Here is a 17175-nt window from a genome sequence, read left to right on the forward strand (position 1 = left end):
CTGTAGGTTTTCAGGACATTTGTCAGCATGTTTCACTACTAATTTTGCCTCCTATTCAAAAATAATTCCTTAGCTTTAATACAAATTCGTTTTGGCATAAAATGAGTTGCCTGATTTTATTCTGCCTTGTCAGAGTTGAAAATAGTAGCTAACTTGAAGCTCCTGTTTAATGTGTCTCTTAACATTTTAGGTTGATGGTGTCAATATTCAGGGTTTTGCCAACCAGGATGTTGTTGAAGTGTTACGAAACGCAGGGCAAGTGGTACACCTAACTCTGGTTCGAAGGAAGACATTTGCATCTGCTTCTCCACACGAATGGCCTTCAGACAGAGGTAGTTCATTCCACGATCCCTCTCCCCACCACGTAGTCTAGGTCTGGAAGAATATCTTATCTACAGAAGTTTCTCTGTGAGTCTGGGAAGGAAAAACTGCCCACCTTGTGTAATGTAGTGATGGAGAAATGAATCAGCTAGCTCATTTGTGCATTGAAGAAGAACTTCCTTGTGCCATTCCAAATGTTAGAACATGAACCCTGACATGCATTAAGCTTTGAGAGCTGTTTGAAATGGAGATGGAAATCATTTTTTCCAAAAAGCTTCTAAATTTCATTTATCACTTATATTTGAATAATAAAGCTTCGACACCTTTTGTTCTAGGGGCTCTCATTTGTCTAAGGCTTTGACATTTTGCACACTTAAGATTTCATACTACTTCTAACAATATATTAAATTCTAATGTCTCCTGATTTACCCTATGAAATACAGAGGGGAGAAAATAAGGATTTCTATTAAGAACATTTTTATTTGTAAAATATTTGTTATTTTGATTAAAGAATAACAAATTGTCATTATGGAACAAATGGTATGCATGCCAGTTTTTTAATTATCAAGTTATTAATGTGTAGATTGAAAAATTTGACAGTCCTGAAAACAAATTCAATTTAAAATGAATGACTAGTGGGGCGCCTGGGTGGCGCAGTCGGTTAAGCGTCCGACTTCAGCCAGGTCACGATCTCGCGGTCCGTGGGTTCGAGCCCCGCGTCGGGCTCTGGGCTGATGGCTCAGAGCCTGGAGCCTGTTTCCGATTCTGTGTCTCCCTCTCTCTCTGACCCTCCCCCGTTCATGCTCTGTCTCTCTCTGTCCCAAAAATAAATAAAAAACGTTGAAAAAAAATTTAAAAAAAAAATAAAATGAATGACTACTTATAGAACTAGTAAGAAATAATTCCATTAGAATTTTTCAGAAGATGAATATATTTTTTTCCTCTCTTCTGAAGATATAATAAGCCTGGAAGCCTTGTCTCAACTAATATTGATTTATATTTAAATGGGAACTTTTTAAGTTTTATGTGATAGTGAAAATTTTGCTGCTGAAAGACAGATGCCCTGTCAACTGCATCGTATGTATGAAATTAAACATTGCCTAAATAGTACAAATTGTACCAATGCTATATTGACCTTAAAAGGTTTACATAAATATTTATATCAACATAATGGTTTTTAATAGCTCTGATAGAGCCCTTGGCTTCAGTCTACTGTATCAAATAAAGTACGTTATCTGCGAATTAGCAATTCTTTCCTGCGCATGCCTCCATTTTAAATTTATGTTGGGATAAATTTTGACTCTAAATTCGCACTTCTTCCACGGTTGAGATGTCCTTCATGTGGGTTTTACTAGCACCCTTAGAAGAGCGCTGTACTGTAGCATTTATCACTCTGTTTTGGGATCACCTGTTTCATGTGTAGTCACTATAATGAAAGGAAATGGTGATGCCTTTGTTCCCTGCCCCACGTAACACATTTTCCTCTGCCTTCAGTCTTTTACTGAGGGAAACTGCACAGCTTCTAGCGCTTGCCCAATACTTGCCTCTACTATTCTAGATCTTACTGTCTTTCTCTCCTACTGTTTGTATACCTTATATATCTTTTTGGTGTACCTGTTTGTATAGTAGCATACAATTACATCATGTACTGCTCTGTACTATAAACTGTGGTATGCAACTATTCTCCCCAGTTACACTAGCAACTTTGGGCCTCATTACTTTGGCTAGCACTAGGCTGTGGTTTTAGTGTGTATCAGTGGATTAATGATGTAAAAAATATCATGTGGCTGAAGATTTCATGCTAAGATCATGGGAACTTTTAACTGGCTATATTTTTCAACTTTTTATAGTTGACCTTTGAACAACACAGGTTTGAACTGTATAGGTCCACTTATATGTGGATTTTTTTCCAATACAGTGCTGTGCTATATTTTCTATAAATGTGTTTTTTTTCTTTCTTAATATTTTCTTAATAACATTTTCCTTTCTCTATGTTGCTTTTACTTTTTCTCTAGAATACGATATAATACATAATAAACAAGTTCTGTTAATTGACTATGTTGTCAGTAAGGCTTCTGGTCAACAATAATTGGCTATTAGTTACATTTTGGGGGGCATTCAAAAGTTACATGTAGGTTTTCAATTGCATGGGATGGGAAAGTGCCTCCAACCTCCACATTGTCCAAGGGTCAACAGTATTGTAAAAATTTTTGTAGATTTTTTTCAATGTTTATTTTTGAGAAATAGCATGAGATGGGGAGGGGCAGAGAGAGAGGGAGACAGAGGACCTGAAGCGGGCTCTATGCTGACATCAGAGAGCCCAATGCAGAGCTCGAATTCACAAACTGTGAGATCATGACCTGAGCTGCTGAAGTTGGATGCTTAACCTACTGAGCCACCCAGGTGCCCCTGTAAAAATTTTTAAACATACAGAAAAATTGAAAAACATATAACAAATACCCACGGACCCACCATTTAGATTCAACAGTTAACATTTTGCCATATTTGTTTCATCTATTTGTCCTTTTCCCTGAACCCTGTGAGAGTGAGTAGTAGACATCATGGCACTTTAGTCCTGCATACTTTATAGCTTCTAAAAATAAAGATATTGTCTTACATGATAATATATCATTATCACAATGAAGAAAATTAATAGTAGTCCCTAATATCCAATGTGCAGCACGTACTTAAATTTTTTTAATTGCCCCAAATGTCTTCTGTAGCTTCTTTTCCCGCTCCCCACTCTCTGAAAGAGAAACCTCATAACATCAAGATTCAATCATGCGTTGTTTCTTTGGTTTCCTGTGTTACGTTTCTTCAGTTTCTTAATCTAGAAGAATCCCCGACCCCTGCCTCCACCTCCATGGCACAGGCTTTTCGTGAAAGGATTTGTCCATTTTGTCACCAGAACACTACATTCTGAGTTTCATTGTCCTTGTGGTGTAATTTAACTTGTTCCTCTATCCACTGTGTTTCCTGTGAGAAGCTAGATATAAAGCCCTAGTTAGATCCAGGTTAAATGTTTTTGGTAAGAAAACTTTGTAAGTCATGCGTGATCATTTAAAAATGACCAAAAATGGCTCTTGTTCAACCTTTCTTGTGTTTAACAGATACATAATGACTTGCATGCTTGAGATTGAAAGTTTTGGATATCCTATTACTCAGCTCAATTTAGCTAAGGGAGGAGAACCCTTAGCTGCAACCAGGGGAATTCTCTCCAATTCCCTTCCAATTCATAAAGTTACCTATGTAGAGTTGTTTTTTTTTTTTAAACTTATGGTGGTGTCATGCCAGAACTTAGGTGAGCCCAGAGCAGTGGGAAGGGCTTATTCTGCATAACCTGCTCCTTACCCACCACAAGTGCAAGAGTATATACAGACCTTAGTGTTCTTTTTCTTTACCAAGGCTATGTTGATAAGTATCTTTTGTAGAATGACTTGGCCTTGCTCTTCTTCCCCATTGCCTGGTTTCTTATCCTTTCCAATGCTACCAGAACTTCCTTATTTTTTTTTTTAGGAATTGAGCGGTTATCACACATGACACTTTAAATGAAGTATCATATATGTAAGTTACCTGAGATGTTTGTAATGAGGTGGTCAAATGGGAGAACAGGACTAGAATGAACTCCCTTAAATATGGTCTTCAGCTGCTAGTGATTCAAGCTAGTAATTCTTTTTTTTTTTTTTTTTTTTAGGAACTGTCATAGAATCATCGGAAATACCAGCCCTCTATTCAACTGGAGCAGTGGAAACAGAAACGAATTTGGATGGTGGGGATGAGGAAACTGAAGAAAGAATGGGTAATCTAAAAGCCTTAGAAAAATTAGGTAGGCACAAAGCATTCAATTCAAAACAATCAAAGTAATTTGACTTTCTCTTATTTGTTAACTGTTTTCTCCCTTTAGAGCTAATACGAGAAATTTTAGAGACATTTTGGAGATAGGAAACAGGATATTCTTAATATCAACATCTTACCGCTTGTGACAATTGAAGACCAGTCGTTGTTGTTTAATCTTTGTTTAATTAATTTTTTTAAAACTTTGTTTTGAGAGCACAAGTAGCAGAGGGGCAGAGAGAGAGGGAGAGAGAGAATCCCACGCAGGCTTCATGCTGTCAGCATAGAGGCTCGATCTCACAAATTGTGAGATCATGACCTGAGCCGAAATCAAGAGTTGGATGCTAAATGAACTGAGCCACCCAGCCTCCCCTGTTTAATTAATTTTAAATGCATTTTTATTAGTATGTGTTAACCCTTTTCATCTTGCTAGCATTTTAACAAGCTTACTGCATATGTTAGCTTATGTATTGTCGTTGGTACAGTTATAGATATCTAGGTATCTGTATACATATAGCAGTGTTTTTTAACATAATAATTTGTAATCTATACATATGTATGTTTTATCAAACTGCCAGATTGTTTTATATTTATACTTTAATCTTCTTTTCAATTGATGTGCAACTTTGTCCTCTTTGTACTTTGATAACTTGGCTCCGTAGTTGACTGTTCTGCAAGCATTTTGAATAACAGTCTCACACAATTCCCTGCACAGCATTGCTCAGGAAAGCCTTGACAACTGAATGAAATGGGATACTTCACACCATCCTCTTCCAGAGAAGTTTTGGCTTTGTCTTGTGTCAGGAAAGAATGGCCTGAAGGAAGGAGTAGCCCCTCATTCAAGTTAAAAATTTTCCTATAATTTGGAAATTTACCTTATTCTTTTTTGACCCGAGTGGATTGTATTGTAGTTTGATCTTTGCTATTTAAATTCAGGTGTATCCGGATAGATTGTCATGGAGCTATTGGATGAAAATCAAATACGTTCTGAAATTAGAAATATCTTTAGACATTTTTATCTGCTCTTTTTGGATCAATCTCACTGCATTTTTTTCTTCATGAGTATGTTTAATTTCAGTTTGAGAGTAAGACCAAAGTCATTGAACTGCTAGAAGTTAGCTTTCTTGTTTGCTGTAGGGGCAGAAAAACTCTCCCTTCTTCCCTTCTAGGTTCTTTGGTCTAATAATTAAATTGACATAAGACAGATTAAGAGGAGAAAAACACATTCTATAAGTATGGAAGCCCCATAAAAATATGAGACCCAAGAGTAAGTTGGGCAATTGAGGCTTACATGCCATCCTAAATTAAGGAATGTGATAGAGGCCTGTGGCTTCAAAGACAAGGAGGCTAATTTGCAGCGTGATAAGAAGAGCAAATGTTTGGTGATTAAAAGTTTGCTCTACCATAACAATAGGTCTTTCAGATAAAATAATTATCTCTGGTAATAGCTCTTTCTGGTATAGGCCTCCTATCTAAATTCTTTTAGGTAGTTAAGGGAGAGGTAGAAGTTTCTCCTAAGTCTGTTGGGTCTTGATTGTCTTTAGTTCTAAGTATTCCATGTGCTAGAATGGCATATTTTGGGGTGGCATATTCTCCCCTTCATTACCATTGGAGTAATGTTTCAGATCATCATAGTTTTCATTTTCTTAATGTTTATTTATTCATTTCTGAGAGAGGGGCAGGCAGAGAATCCTAAGCAGGTTCCACACTGTCAGCGCAGAGCCTGATGCAGGGCTCGAACTCACGAACTGTGAGATTATGACCCTAGCTAAGATCGAGTTGGGCACTTAACCGACTGCGCCACCGAGGTGCCCATACTATTCGTTTTTCAAGTCCTTTTGTGTAGCTCAGGATTATTGGGCTGCTGAAATTAGTCTTCTTCCTCTGGTACTTAGCTTTGTGCTGTGCTTTAAAACTCAATGACTCTCTGTGCTTCCATTGTACAACTGAAAGATGAAAAAGTTAAAAGGAATTGTAGGTGAAATATCATTATTTTATACATGTGTGTGAAATGTCTTTAAATATCATGTTCTTAAGCTTACCAATTAGCTTACCAGATAAGAAACTGCTGCCCGGAAGAAATTAACAAAGATGGTAGAACTCTTAATGTAATTTCTTATGGAGGTGTTGACAGCAGTAAATAGACACACAGTGCAGAGCCCACGTGAATGATATTTTGTTTTTAATAAGACTTCCGGTTAGTTATTCCCTTAATGTAACCTAGCGTATCAGTTGGTAGAGTTACTTCATGGATATTCTTTTGTACATGTAGTGAGTTTAGCTCTTTAGTGTTAGTCTTAGTTTCTTAATTCTGAGGTTAGCCTGTTTTACTTGATGATTTGCATTATGTAATTAAGCATTATATGCACCCAAGATGAGCTGTCCGAACTGAAGACTGAAAGAGCTGATATTGCAAGTTATGTTTGATTTTAGACAGATGGTTATGCATTTGGAAGAAGTGTTCTGTGACTTGTTTAATCTTGTGATAAAATGGAGAGTTTTTCTTTAACTTACAGAAAAAAACGTGAAGGTTTGCTTTTTCTGCTACTATGGATATAAGTTGAAATTGTATTTTCAGTACTTTAACTTTCACCCATTAGGCATTATTCAGACTATGAACGGTGCCCTGAACTTCTGGCTAAGATCATATGAAGGAGAGGCAAGATACTTAAAATCTGTCTTAGTTCTTGAATGTTATCTTACCTTTGCAAAAAAGGTAATATTATACTTAGGAGTCAAAAAGGTATAACTAACCACAGAAGACCAAAGTAAAGCCAGAGTTTCTATTATATTAAAGCTCATGCATCTCCGTGGTTGAATTAAACCAGACAAGCCTTTATATCCGCCCAAGTGAGAATTCTGACTGGGTTGTGTTGATATGTCCACTTGATAGTAAAGATATCTTTTGATAAATCTGTACTTTTTCTATGGGTAAGTGGAAAGTATTACTTTGAAGTGATTAACATTTAAATTAAGTCCTTGTTTGCCTTAACATATTGTAAAGCAAAGCCAGATGTATTTTTCTTATAAACGGCAGGATGTTTACATCTAAAGTGCATATATTTCAAATTTCATTTCTAAGTCATCATTTCCTTTTCCCTTGAAAATAGTTCTTAACAAAAAAGTCCCATCATAATTCGGTCACAATCGGCCTTACATTTTACATTAGTGTTATAAGTCACCTCTGATTTTCTTTACCTGGTAGACCCAAGTTGATGCATTTTCCTTTTCATTCGTTTCCCTTTTACTTACTGGAACTGTGTGGTTATTGAAGAATTTAGTAGTTAAGTGTGTTTGGCTCACTGTAGCTTCAATATTCTTTTTTTTTTTTTTTTTTAATCCAGAAAATGTTCCTGACTCTCTAGAAAATGAGCTGAAATCTAGGTGGGAAAACCTTTTGGGTCCAGATTATGAAGTAATGGTATGTTAAAATGTTGCAATAAAGAACACTCATATCTCATTTCATGTTAAGCTCCTGACACTGCAGTTCAAAGAGATGGGAGAGCCCAAGAATAGCCAGCTTGCCTTTGTTTTTTACCTCCTGCCTTTCTTCCCTAGCAGATCAATTGATCTTTTCCCCCCTCTTTTAGCATTTTAAGCTATAAGAACAATTAAGGACTGCATGCAAGTTTCAGTTACAATTAGCAGACACTCAGATCATGTTGAAAACATTTAAGTCAACAGTAGGCAGAAGAATCTTAGAAAGCTTGCCTTTAAATTTATAACCTATATCAGCTGCTTAAAATTGCTGGCATTTTTATGATTGCTTTTATGATCTGTTTGTTTTATTGTACACTGAAAGGGCTGTGGATATTAGTCCTATGTTTCACAAAGAATCTTACAGTTTTATGAGAAAAATGAAAGAATGATTATCAAATGGATTAGGGAGAACAGGAAGTAATTTAGGTTAGGCAGAAGTTTATAGTGCCAGTGGTCCATTAGACTTTCTTTCACCTGTTATTAGATTCATTGAGTAAGGGATTGATTACATTCCCCCCTATGAATCCACATGAAAGCAGAAAGCTGTGCTTAGAAAAGCCTCTACCGTGTTCACTAAATGCATTAGTAATAAAATATTCTATTAAATTTCTATTGTCATTCATGTTTTCTTAAATATGTTTATCATTAGCACTCGTTGGCTGGTTGGAGAATTTTTTTCTCTTCTTGGTTCAGAACATACAACCACTATCTAGTGTCAGAAAATTTCTAGTGTTTTTAAGATGAGTTAAAACATTCAGTGCTCTATTCTTGCTAATTTTGTACTTGCATGTTAGTTGTTATGAACGCCTGCTTCTTTACTTCATAGATTTCAAATGCTGTTTTGTCATTAGGCTATCTATCACCTTAGCCAATAACCTTTTCTACTATTCTTAGTGGTTTGATATTCAAAGTAATTTGGTGTCTGAGTATTTATGAATGGCCAGTTTTGTCATGGGCTCTTTTTTGTTAAAATTTTACTTTGCCCTTATAACTGTATTTCCAAATTTCATTTATCATACAGTGAGGTCATAACAGATTAGGTAGAGAGGGGAGACATACTTTGAGACTGGGAATTTAAAGTGACAGCTTATTCATTAAGGGTTCTTGCTGTTTTGAGGGATGAGAAGAAGAAAGGAGAAACCAGGCAAGATGAAAAATGCATGCACATATGCATGTACTCCAGGGTTCCTTACTTCATTTTTCTTCTAGAATCTACTTCTGTGAAGTGCAGTACTTCTAGAAGCTTTAAGTTGGATCATTGTTTAACTTACTCCTCCCTCCATATGTACCATATTTTATTAACAACTCACAGATGCAAATCATCAGTAAAGTATTTTGCTTGCTGGCAATTTACTTCTGTGGATTTCCACCACTGGAGCTTAGAACAATAGTTTTAGGCCAGGGTTGAAAGCTTTAACTATTCCATGAGCCTCTCACCAGGCCAGGTCTTTCTGTTTGTGTCCTTGCCAGCCAAGTCTCCTAGGGAAATGGTAGAGCTTTTCTGTAGAAAGTCAGATGCTTCAATTTTTCCAAACACATCTTACTTTACTGACCTTGCAATCTTTGTTTTAAGGCCTGGATTTAAAAACAAAAATGACGATAACTCTTGGCTTTGTGAAAAGAGTAAAATTTTTATGGACTCCTTCTAACAGAACATTATATTAAAATTTTAGGGGGCATGGCTTTTTAAAAATAGTGTATGTTTTTGCCCATCCCCTTCTGGTTCAACTTCTGAGTAATTTGGTGGGGGGGTGGGGGAGGGGGAAGGATTGCTGTAGAAAACAGTAACAACAGAACAGGGAATATTCGCTGAAATTCTACATTATGTGCTATACTTACGGATTTCAGAAATATCAAAAAAAGATGAGAATGTAGATCCGTTGGTGTTATCAATATATAGGGTTTATAGATTATTTTCAGAAAACCTAAGAAGAAATAAAGTTATGCTTTTACAGATACTGGATTTTTTTTTTCTTGTAAATTTAGGTTGCGACTCTGGATACCCAGATTGCAGATGATGCTGAGTTACAAAAATATTCAAAGGTAAGCATTATTTTTTAAAAGGCTACCAGTTTTTTGTTGCTTGAAGAACTTTCTCTAAGTCCTTGTTGGAGAAACTATGTTTCCAGAATTTTAGTCTTAGATGATTTCTGGAAATGTGGTAGGTTCTCACTGTTCTGAAAGGTGATGGTTACATATGCCTGGGAAGGGCATGGCATGCCTGGAAAGGGCATGGCGTGCCTGTGCCTTTTTCAGAAGCCAAACCCAGGTTTAATTACTTTGCCCACTTTAAAGGTAGTGCACAGAGTAACATTGTGCAGAGTGTGTTAGCCTTTCAGATATTATTAGCAGACCTTTTAAAATGCTTGCCAAAAATCAGGACCACAAATACAGACTTTTTTTTTTTTAATTTTTTTTTTAACGTTTATTTATTTTTGAGACAGAGAGAGACAGCATGAACAGGGGAGGGGCAGAGAGAGAGGGAGACACAGAATCTGAAACAGGCTCCAGGCTCTGAGCAGTCAGCACAGAGCCTGACACAGGGCTCGAACTCACGGACCGCGAGATCATGACCTGAGCCGAAGTTGGATGCTTAACCGACCAAGCCACCCAGGCGCCCCAAATACAGACTTTAAAAAATCTTTCAGGGGTGCCCGGGTGGCTCAATCAGTTGAGCGTCAGACTTCGGCTCAGGTCATGATCTCACGGCTCGTGGGTTCAAGCCCCAAGTTGGGCTCTGTGCTGATAGTGAGGAGCCTGGTTGAGATTCTCCGTTGTCTCTCTGTCTGCCCCTCACCCCCCTCTCAAAATAAATACATAAACATAAAAAAATGTGTAAATGCCATCTTTTTCTCTATTTCTTGAACATATTAATCACAGCTTATAAGGACTTTAAACAGTTAATTCTAATATCTAGATCAACTTTGGATGTGTTTCTATTGTTTGATCTTTTCTCTTGTTGTAGTTACTTGTTTGTCTCTCACATCATACCATAAGGTAATTGCCCAACATTATGTAGGACAGCTACAAAAGGCTTCAGGTGATGTTATCGTTGTCCAGGGGGACTCATTCTTTTTTCTGATAAGTATGGTGTGTATGTGTGTGTGTTGGGGGGGGGGGGAAGTGGGGAGTGGATGATCTCTGAGATGTGGCAGAGGTATGGTTCTGGTAAGGTTCAGACTCTGTCTGGTTTGCCTTTGCTCCTAAGACCTAGCCTTCCAGGTATTTCACACAAGTCTGGAATGTTTTTACCTGTCCCCTCTTCTTGGTGGGACCTGAACTCCAGTTCTATCTCCTCAGTACTTCAGGGCTGCTAAAATCTTAGCTTTTCAGAGGTTTTCTTTTTTCCTTTCCTTTTCCTTTTCCTTTTCCTTTTCCTTTTCCTTTTCCTTTTCCTTTTCCTTTTCCTTTTCCTTTTCCTTTCCTTTCCTTTCCTTTCCTTTCCTTTCCTTTCCCTTCCTTTCCCTTTCCCTTTCCTTTTCCCTTTCCTTTCCCTTTCCTTTTCCTTTTCCTTTTCCTTTTCCTTTTCCTTTTCCTTTTCCTTTTCCTTTCCTTTTTCTTTCCTTGACAGTACAAGTGGGCAAAGGGCAGAGAGAGTGGGAGAGAGAATGTAGAGCTGAAAGTGGGGCTCGAGCTTACCCGAAGAGGGGTTCAAATTCACGAACCGTGAGATCATGACGTGACCCAAAGTCAGATGCTTAACCAACTCTGCCACCCCAGGTGCCCCTTCAGAGGTTTTCTGATTGGCTTTTAGCCTTCTTGCTCATATAGCTTTTGAACTCAAGAGACCTCCTTGGAGGAAACCTGCCTTAGCTCAGGCTCAGTTCCTCACGCAGCTAAGCTCTAGTTGTCTGCCCTCCCATGTTCAAAGCCATTAAGACCCTGTGTCATCATACTCTACAATAAGTTAAAAAAAAGTATAATAACCACACTTCATGCACCTCTTACATCTTAAAAAAATGGCATTGTCTTTTTCCGGACCTATGTTCTGTCTCGCATTCATTCCCTAGTTCCTTTCACCAGTCTTACTAATTTCATTTTCTTTCCTGATTAACTTCTATACAATATATATATTTGTACTCAGTAATTCTTGTATAAAGACACAGAAAGGCTTTGAGTTGAATAGACTTTCAGAACTAACTCCTAGAAATTCACCAGTGCATTCAGCTGTACTTTCATTCATTCATTATTCATTCATCAAATATTTGTTAGTATCTACTTTGTGTCAGGTCCTCTACTGGGTGCTGGCGTTTCAGAAGAGAACGGAGGAAGAAAAAAAAAAAACACCTGCCTGCAGAAGTTCTGTTTTTTATAAAGATTTATTTTATTTTTAGAGAGTGTGCATGAGCAAGTGTGCACAAGCAGGGGAGAGGGGAAGGGGGAGACAGAGAGAATGAATGAATGAATGAATGAATGAATGAATGAATATTAAGCAAGTTCCACACTCAGTACTGAGCTCAATGCAGGGCTTGATCCCACGTTCCCAGAATCATGACCTGAGCCCAAATCAAGAGTCAGACACACAACCGACTGAGCTATCCAGGCGCCCCTAGAACTTATATTTTCATAAGGGGAGATAGGAAATAAGTAAGTTACACAGTATTGGTGATATGTGTCATGCAGAATATTGAGGCAGTGAAGATGAATGAGGAATTCAGGACAGAGGGTAGGTTTGCACGTTTAGGTAGGTTGACCAGGGAAGGCCTCATTAAGAAGGTGACATTGGAAGGAAGCATTTTAGGAGGTGGAATAAGCAGCCTAGTTTTTCTTCTGTAGAATATGAACAATAATACCTTTGTTGGAAGGTTAAGTATGAATATACATAACGTATGCCTTAATATAGCTCAGTGCTAACACATAAGACTTGTTCAGTAAATGGTGATTTTGTTTCCCAGTTGTGTGCTTCATTTTTAGTTTCGAACTTTTTTTTTTTTTTACAAGAAAGCTATTTTAAAACATTTAATCATTTAATTGAACTTTTGTTGTGCCAAAGTATTTAATTCCTTAAAATTTTTTTATCCTGGGAGAGTTCTGCATAATTGCACTGTTCTCTTTTCATGTTTAGTTGTTACCTGTGTATGTTTACATATTTGTGGTTAGTATGTCCATCCTTTTTTGTAACATATGTGTGAGGGAGAAGGGACGTGTACTTTTCACACATCACGTTCTCACACATTTCTACTTTTTTCTATAATTTCTTGATGAAATTAATCAAGATGTCCACAGATTATTTCTGTATGTTGATGAAATTATGGTTTTTAAAAATCCTCTTGGGGCGCCTGGGTGGCTCAGTCGGTTAAGCGTCCGACTTCGGCTCAGGTCACGATCTCACGGTCTGTGAGTTCGAGCCCCACGTTGGGCTCTGTGCTGACTGCCTGGAGCCTCTTTCACATTCTGTGTCTCCCTCTCTCTCTGACCCTCCCCCGTTCATGCTCTGTCTCTCTCTGTCTCAAAAATAAATAAACGTTAAAAAAAATTAAAAAAAAATCCTCTTGTAATTAGGAGTTTAGTTGTTGGCTCAGTGTCTTGTTTCCCCCTGCAATATGTAAGGAGACTATCCTAGTGGTGCGTCACAGAGGAGGACACTGGAGTTTGCGTAGGTGCAGTGTCCCACCTCAAATTACGCAGCTAGATAGCAGGTGCTTAGAGCACCTTCATTCATCTCTGAAACATTTGCTGAGTTCCTACTCCGTGCTGGACACTGCTGCCAATGGTAGCAAAATGGAAAAATGGAAAAAAAAACCAAAATGGAAAAGGCTTTTGCTCTCATAGAGCTTAGACTCTGGCTTTGGGTAAGGGCATGATAATTAACAAGTGAAAGGTAGCTTGATCAAATAGTTGTAGATTGTAAATAGTGATGCAAAGGAGTAAACAGAATGGTGACCTCACAGCTGGGGAGGAGGGAGCATTTTGGAGAGAAAGCCAGAGAAAGCCTTTCTGAGCCCGGGCCTGAAGGATAAGGGCATGTGGGGCTGGGAACCTGGTGACTGGCAGGTGTAAAAGTCCTTTGGGAGGATAGGGCCAGCTTGTGGGAGAATGGAAGTTGTTAGGGTCAAACTGAGTGAAGATTAGAATTAAAAAAAAATTTTTTTTTATCTTAATGTTTATTTACATGAGAGAGTGAGAGAGGGACAGACAATCCCAAGTGGGCTCCGTGCTGTCAGTACCGAGCCCGATGTGGGGCTCGAACCCATGAACCATGAGCTCATGACCTGAGCCAAAGTCGGACACTCAACCGAATGAGCCACCCAGGCGCCCCGAAGACTAGAATGTTAAATGAGGATGGTGAGGGAGACCAGGTGCTACAGGGCTTCTAGATCCATGGTGCTAAGCCTGGGCTTCAGTTGTGGTGCCAGGTAACACCAGTGGAAAGATTAAGTGGTTCAATGTGGAGATCTGCAGTCAAGGCTGTAGGTTTTTCTTCCATCTCCTCAGGTTTCTATTTAGGGAATCCATGTTTCATGGACATGGCTAGTGTTCCTAAGGGTCTGGCTGTCTTCAGGTGGTCACTCCAGTTTGCTTCTCCATGGCCACCACTCTTGAAGGGATGACAATTCTGGAAGCATCTTCACGAATTACTTACTGGCCAGTGTAACAGATAAGCTTTTCTTATGAAGTGGATGGAGTTGTGGGGAAAGAGGGAGGTGAAAGCAATTTACACTGGCTTGAGCATTAGCTGCACTGCTTCTAGGAAGCCGTTAATCATGACATGAGAACGGTTTTCCCGCATCTGGGGAGACTGTACTTTTAGGGATGGCTTTCTTGGCAACTGTTTACTATTAAGATGATCACAGCACTGTGAGGGAGAAGCATTTAGCTCATGCTGGTGACCTTTCCGCTGGCCATCAGTTGTAATTTGGAGTGAGCATTAGTAATATCCCTGGTGTGGGAAACAAACATAACAGGTCCTGTTGTCTGGTTTTGACAAGACAGGCTGGCAGATTTCACTTTATTTCCTTCCTGAATTATATTCTCTGAACCAAAGGACATTAAAACACGAGTTTCCCCCTCACTCTATATAAGCAAATCTAATTTTTAAGGCAGTGGGATGTACCACTCCCCCACCCACCACCACTCCGGGAGTTGCAGTGGGTATTAACACTCGATTACCAGGATCAGTTCTTTGCTTTATTATTTATTTAATTTTTTAATTTCTTTATTTTCATTTTTTTGAGATAGTGTATGTGGGTGAGCAGGGGGAGGGGCAGAGGGAGAGAGAGAGAATCTCAAGCAGGCTTCATGCTCAACATGGAGCCCCAGTGCAAGGCTCAGTCTCATGACCCTTGGATCATTACCTGAGCCGAAATCAAGAGTCAGATGCTCAATTGACCTAGCCACCCAGGGGCTCTCAGTTTCTTTGCTTTAAACATGTTTTCTCCTGGGGCGCCTGGGTGACTCAGTCGGTGAAGCATCCCACTCTTTATTTCCGCTCAAGTCATGATCTCATGGTTCATGAGATTGAGCCCTGTGTTGGGCTCTGTGCTGACAGCATGGAGCCTGCTTGAGATTCTCTCTCCCCCTCTCTCTACTCCTGTCCCATGCACTCTCTCTTTCTCTTTCTAATAATAAACACTTGAAAAAAGTATTTTTTCTCCTTTATTTCTCACAGACACCCTATTGGTCAGCAAGTGTTTTCTTCTTTCCAATTTTAATATGTGGAAACTGAGTGTCAGGCAAGTAGAGTGACTTGTCCAAGATCACATGCAGCTAGTAAGTGGCAAAGTTAGGTAACAAATCAAGGGTTACGTGGCTTCTACACCTGTGCTATTTTTTCTTTAAATAAATAATATATGGATATGACCTGAAATTAAAGGGCGCCTGGGTGGCTCAGTGGATCGAGCGTCCAACTTCAGCTCAGGTCATGATCTCATGGGTGGTGAGTTTGAGCCCCGCGTCAGGCTTGTTGCTGTCAGCGTCCAGCCTACTACAGATTCTCTGTCTCTCTCTCTCTCTCTCTCTGTCTCTCTCTCTTTCTCTCTCTCTTTCTCTCAAAGACAAATAAAACATTAAAAAAAAAAAAGACCAAAAGTTAAAAAGTTACATAAGTATATACTGCAAAAAGTAAGCTTCTCTCCCATCCCAGTCCCCTTCTTCTCCTCTGCAGACACAACTACTGTGTCAGGTTCTCAAGTGTGTGATTTTATACCTCGCTGGTCTCTTTTTTGAGTGGAGAGCATACGGCACAGAATCCAGTGCTATAGTAACTGTGGTCCTCTGCTAGGGTAGTGGCCTATCAGAAACAGGAGCTTTTTCAAAAGACACATGTCCTTTTTTTTCCCTCGTGACGAGTATTCTAATTTTGTCATTTGTGGTGAGGCCCTTAAAGGAAATTGTGATCCCTTCCTTTCCTCCATTGAGAATTACTGTGCAGGTATTGCTAAAAAGTCTTTTCATTCGTTCAAGGAAGGGGACGGTACTTTCTCAATATAGGTAAAGGAGGTTTATTGGGAGGATGGCGTTTGAGTATATTCTGAAGAATGGATGTGGAGAAATAACTGGAGATTCCAGGTGGAGGAAATACCAACAACAAAGGTAGAACAAGAGTCATAAGTGCAAAGTGTTTTTTGTTTTGTTTTTTTTAACATTTATTTATTTTTGAGACAGAGACAGAGCATGAACGGGGGAGGGGCAGAGAGAGAGGGAGACACAGAATCGGAAGCAGGCTCCAGGCTCTGAGCCATCAGCCCAGAGCCTGACGCGGGGCTCAAGCTCACGGACTGTGAGATCGTGACCTGAGCTGAAGTCGGACGCTCAACCAACTGAGCCACCCAGGCACCCCAAGTGCAAAGTGTTAAATCAGGTGTCAAAAGCTCAACTACCATGTGAGCTAGGCAGGTAACATCAATGATATTTAAAACAATAAGTGCCAATTGATTTTTGAGTTTGGTGTTAGGTGACCTGAAAAGAACCTTCACTGCATTTCTGTACAAAAGAGTATGTAGTGTATATTTTTTGAATATTTAGAATTAAAATTTTAGATGGGTGAGAAACTTTAATGCTGTGTTCCACTGTTAGTTGAAAAGTTGCAGCTTTATTCTTGGTAAGTTTGTTTTTATTTATGGTAAATTTAGTAATTGTTTCCCTTTTATTTTTTTAATCTTTAAAGTTTTTTTGTTAAGTTTTGTTTTTTTTAGTTTATTTATTTATTTTTGAGAGAGAGCACTAGCTTGGGAGGCACAGAGAGAGGAGACAGTGAATCCCAAGCAGGCTCAGTGCTGTCAGTGCAGGGCCCCAAGCAGGGCTCATACCAGTGAACCTTGAGATCATGGCCTGAGCCATGCTTAACTACTTTAGAGTTGATACTTAACCAACTGAGCCACCCAGGTGCCCCTCCCTCTAACTTTTGAACATAAATGGCATTTAACATCTTCAGAGTGTGTGTGTGTGTGTGTGTGTGTGTGAGAGAGAGAGAGAGAGAGAGAGAGACAGGCAGACAGACAGACAGACAAGGACCAATCCTGGGGTTCTTTCTGTCCTGTTCTATTTTGAGTTCAGCTTTTTGGGAAGCATCCTCCCCCATCCTACTGACATATCTATTCC

At 39.0% G+C, this 17175-nt stretch overlaps 1 protein-coding gene across 6 annotated transcripts in view; it reads left to right on the forward strand.

Annotated features, from left to right (window-relative positions):
• Window positions 1–17175, forward strand: part of PATJ (PATJ crumbs cell polarity complex component) — a 367672-nt gene that overhangs the window by 49036 nt on the left and 301461 nt on the right. For 5 of the 6 annotated variants that reach the window (XM_086717156.1, XM_086717157.1, XM_086717152.1 and 2 more), the window contains exons 11-14: window positions 191–332; window positions 4016–4147; window positions 7500–7576; window positions 9622–9678. In XM_086717156.1, coding sequence (XP_086573282.1) covers window positions 191–332; window positions 4016–4147; window positions 7500–7576; window positions 9622–9678 — 408 coding nt within the window. The remainder of the gene's footprint in view (window positions 1–190; window positions 333–4015; window positions 4148–7499; window positions 7577–9621; window positions 9679–17175) is intronic. The other variant, XM_086717154.1, reaches the window with a different exon arrangement.

Source organism: Puma concolor, chromosome C1 (genome assembly GCF_028749965.1).
Source record: "Puma concolor isolate L17-30 chromosome C1, mPumCon1.1.hap2, whole genome shotgun sequence".
NCBI lineage: Eukaryota > Metazoa > Chordata > Mammalia > Carnivora > Felidae > Puma > Puma concolor.